The sequence below is a fragment of the Sinohyriopsis cumingii genome, chromosome 1, assembly GCF_028554795.1.
Source record: "Sinohyriopsis cumingii isolate HCF-2022 chromosome 1, ASM2855479v2, whole genome shotgun sequence".
NCBI classification, from domain to species: domain Eukaryota; kingdom Metazoa; phylum Mollusca; class Bivalvia; order Unionida; family Unionidae; genus Sinohyriopsis; species Sinohyriopsis cumingii.
Window position 1 is genome coordinate 44,716,559 of NC_142961.1, and position 4,350 is coordinate 44,720,908.

General features: G+C 40.4%; 1 protein-coding gene across 1 annotated transcript; it reads right to left on the reverse strand.

Annotated features, from left to right (window-relative positions):
• Window positions 1-268: 268 nt before the first annotated feature.
• On the reverse strand, window positions 269-2,698 carry LOC149806797 (uncharacterized). The gene is made up of 2 exons (XM_089966616.1): window positions 2,478-2,698; window positions 269-2,393 (listed from the first exon to the last, which is right to left on the reverse strand). The coding sequence occupies exons 1-2, from the start codon at window positions 2,696-2,698 to the stop codon at window positions 269-271; spliced, it is 2,346 nt and encodes a 781-aa protein (XP_089822742.1).
• Window positions 2,699-4,350: the final 1,652 nt, after the last annotated feature.

Consider the following 4,350-nt stretch of genomic DNA (forward strand, 5'->3'; position numbering starts at 1 on the left):
GGTTATAATACTTGGCATATCTACGTCCCGATTTCATTAATTCGTCGCGTGCCATCTGGCATGTACTTTCCAGTTTCTCTCGCAGATCTAACACGTACTGATATGTAGTTTTTATTTCCTCGCTCGCGACGTCACCTGTCCACAGTTCGCGTAGTATCCGCATCGGGCCTCGAACTGTTCTTCCGTACAGCAATTCGAAGGGTGAAAACCCTAAACTTTCTTGCGGTACTTCACGGTACGCGAACAGAACTGCGTTCAAATAACGGTCTCAGTTTTGCGGACGTTCCGCGCTCATCTTTCGTAGCATACTTTTAAGGGTTCCATTAAATTTCTCTACCAGTCCATTGCACATCGGATGGTATGGGGTAGTGTTTAGCTGTTTGATTGATAACAGTCTACTTATTTCACCCATGAGGTCGGAGGTGAATTGGGCACCACAATCCGTAAGGATTTCTTCTGCCACCCCTACCCTACTGAAGATGTCAACCATTGCTTCAGCCACCGGTTCTGTTTCAATAGTTGGTAACGCTACAGCTTCGGGATATCTGGTTGCGTAATCCACAAGAGTAAGAATATACCGGTTCTTCCTTTCGGTAACTGGTTGTATTGGGCCTACAATATCCACCGCCACTCTTTTAAACGGTGTATGTCTTAATGGCATCTGTCCCAAGGGTACCTTTGTAACCCTTCTCTTACATACGGTTTTCTGGCATACGTCACAAGACCTACAGAACCGTGTGACATCGCCATTAACACCAGGCCAGTAGAATTCAGCGACTACTCTACTGGTGGTCTTCGCCTTACCTAGGTGTCCTGCCATGCTAGACTCATGGGCCACCCTAAGTACTTGAGATCTGTATCTCTGGGGTACGACCACTTGCCAATACCTCTTACCATCCGGAGTGATAAAATCCCTATGAATTAGCCCGTTCCTACGAACGAATCTCAAGCTGCCCCCACCCTTGCAGTGTCTAATTGCGCCGGACGCGATTTTCTCAATGACAATCTTGATGGATTCATCACGTTCTTGTTCTCGTTTGAATTCATCACGCGAAATTCCGGAGATCGATTCAGGTACTATTAATTTCTGAAACGAGTTTTTCTCTCGCCTGGTCTGCGCTCGCGTTTGGACTGCCTGGACCAAAGGTATCCTGAAATCTGCCATGGTTGGAAGACGGGAACCTTCAACATTACCGATCGTCAGATCGTAAATAGGGTTTTCCATACAAAGGGCATCTACAGTTCCGGTTAAGAAAGGTGTTTCTACCGTGATCCTTGCTACGGGGATGCGACCGATCGTTTGATCGAGTAGCATGCATGGGGACAACCACCCGAGCGTTTGGTTATCCTGCACGAGACTGCGTTTGATCACTACAGCCGTGCAACCAATGTCACGTAATGCTACGATTTCTCGACCGTTCACTAAACCTCTCGCGGTTGGTACTCGCGCTTCCGGAAAAAGACACGTGCCAAGTGTATGAATACCTGGTTCTACCTGTACCATATTACCAGATACACTTTTATTCTGTATAGCCACGGCTACCTTATGCATAAATCCCTTTCTTTTAGGACATTTTATTTGAATATGACCCCATTCCTTACACAATAAACATTGTACACCCTGACGACCTGTGTCCCTAACTGACCTACTTGCCTCAGCTGATTTCACAAGCTCCCTAGGCATCGGTCTCGTAGACTGGTTTCCAGATTTAAAATCTTTTGAAATCACTTTCTGGGTTCCCCCATGAGCCTCTGCATATAAATCGGCTTGTTTAGCCATATCCTGAACGTTTGAATAGACTTTCTCTTTCAGAAACTGACCTAGTTCCCGCCCCACTGTGTTCAACAGTTGATCTCTGAGCAAGAAATCAGTCAACCCTTCAAACGTTTTCGCCGCTTTGTCGCATTCAATCCACCGCTGAAAATAGTTCGCTATTCTAACGATGAACTGATCAAAGGTTTCTCCCTTCTCGGGCTTGCTATTCCTGAACTTTTTACGAAAGCCCTGTTCAGTCAGCTCGTACCTTTTTAGAAGTACTTCCTTCAGAACGTCGTATTTAAACACATCGTCTCTAGGAAGTCGCGAGTACACATCCAGCGCTTTACCTTTTAATAAAGCACTGAGATGCAGTGCCCAGTCATTCCGACTCCACTTCTGGTTCTCGGCATACCGCTCAAACCGATGAAGATAACTATCCATGTTATCTTTCTCATCGTCAAAGGGGGGTAGTTTGGGACCCTTTAATTTACTAGAGGCAGAATCGTGTTCTCCTTTTCTAGCTGTTGCTAACTCTACCTTACGCTCATGATCTCGTTGTCTTAATCTTTCTTCTACCTCCAACGCTTCTAACCTTGCTTGTCTTTCTAACTCTATCTTCTCCCTCTCATCTCCCCTTTACCATTCTATCCTTTCCTTTTCGGCCTGTTTTTCTAGTTCTATCTTTTCCCTTTCGAACTGTTTTTCTAATTCTGCCCGCCTTTCCTCTTTTCCCCTTTTTTCCCTTTCAAGTTGTTTGGTCATTTCCATCTCCTTTACCCTTTCATCCCTCTCCCTGGCTTGTTCTTCCTTTTCTAATTCCCTCGCCATAATCCTTTCATCTCTCTCCCGGGCTTGTTCTTCCTTAATAAATTCCCTTAAACTTTCACCATCATACCCAAGTTCTTTACCTAAGGCGACCAAGTCCTTAAGTGATGACATGATTAATAGTAACAAAAATTTAATTTAACAAAAGAAACTATTCCTAATGAAGGCAACTCAAAACAAAAATGAATAAGTATTTATACTAGACCCACAGACCTAGAACTACTAAACAAAATGAATACCTACTTGATTGTCTTCTCAAGAAGGTCACACGACACGAATATAAACAATGAGAGTTTACTTTCACAAACACTGTGATGACGGTTCACTTAATCCAAATATCCCACTTCTGATACCATGGTCACAGAATTGTAACCGATTGGGTTTTTGGACGAAATGAACAAGCCAAACACAATGTAAGAAAGAGCTTCTCAGAGTCTTTTATTATCAGGTACTTTGCCTGTATCTGATACAAAATCTGGACAGAGTGTTCTTAGTCAGGATTTATAGTCAGAATTTGTTTTTTCTCTCCTGTGTAGTGAACTAATGACCATTGCATTACGAAACGCAGTGATCCACCTACTGAGCTGCTATGGCCACCTACCCAATACTGTTTGAAACCAAAGAATTAAAAATAAATAACAGTAGGAAGCAGAGAAGAAAAGGAAAAAGATTAAATGGTAAAAATGCATTATAATTTAACTGAACCAGATAAGCATGTTTAAATATAACACATATTTCATTACATATGGAACATTATATAACCCTCAGAAATATATGTATTACATACTACAAGCTTTCACATGAAAATAAAGAAATCACTGTTAATGCTAACATCTGTTCTTTCAAGATTGTTTAACAAAAGTTGGTGATGACTATATTTCACAATATTAAAGTTCATCTTATGTAAAAATTGTTTCAATATATCTAAATCAGATTTAGTTAATGGCTCATTATTCCATTTTGATTTGATATGTTGCTAGAGATGTTAACAATTAAACTTGTTTGCTTTTTTACTGGCTCCAACTCATAAACTGTATGGATGTGATACTGAGGTTAGACGTTTTAGATTTACTGTGCTTGTAGATGATATTCACTGGTAGCTGTTGCTGTTAAAACGAATTAATAGTATGTTACAATAATATATTTGTCAGTGTGCACTCAGGACCCTAATGTTAATGTTTCTTATTGTCAGTATTTGTTTTTTACATTGCTTAGAGTTGTTCCATTTAGACATACATGGTACCCAGGGAAGGCAGTGTCATAACACTATATGTCACGGTAATTTGATTTCACAGAGTTAATATTCAAATGATAAGAAATATTTAAATTTGTATCTTCGGGTGAGTAACCACTTTAAAAGTGCCTTCCCTGGGTGTCATGGATGTTTTAATGGAACAACTCTTACATGGTAAGTAGTCGAACAATTCCTATTTCAAATGATATCAATGTTTGGGGAATATAAGCTCAGAAAGTAAAAGGGAATATTTTGTTTTAGGTAAAATCTGCGAGTTAAGTGTGAAAGCCAAAAGGAAGAAAATAACTAGAATGCCAGTGTACATGGAGGAAAAGGCAGCTGTAGAAAGACAACTTTGACAATCTATAAGAACTGATTCACTACCAGGAAGAAGCAAAGAAGAAAGAACCTATTATGGCAAGGTGTCCATAGAACCAGATTAATGGGACATTTTATACCTTAAATGCAAGTCTAGTAAAACTGTATTGATTTGCATTCTAGGGAAATAAATTATGTTTAGGATTTTACAAAG

Bases quoted from the DNA above. Each gene is read 5' to 3' on its own strand.
- LOC149806797 (XM_089966616.1), bottom strand. From the start codon at position 2,698: ATGTCATCACTTAAGGACTTGGTCGCCTTAGGTAAAGAACTTGGGTAT. The intron at 2,394-2,477 runs GCGGGCAGAATT...AGAATGGTAAAG, and splicing joins AAAAGGGGAAAAGAGGAAAG to GGGAGATGAGAGGGAGAAGA.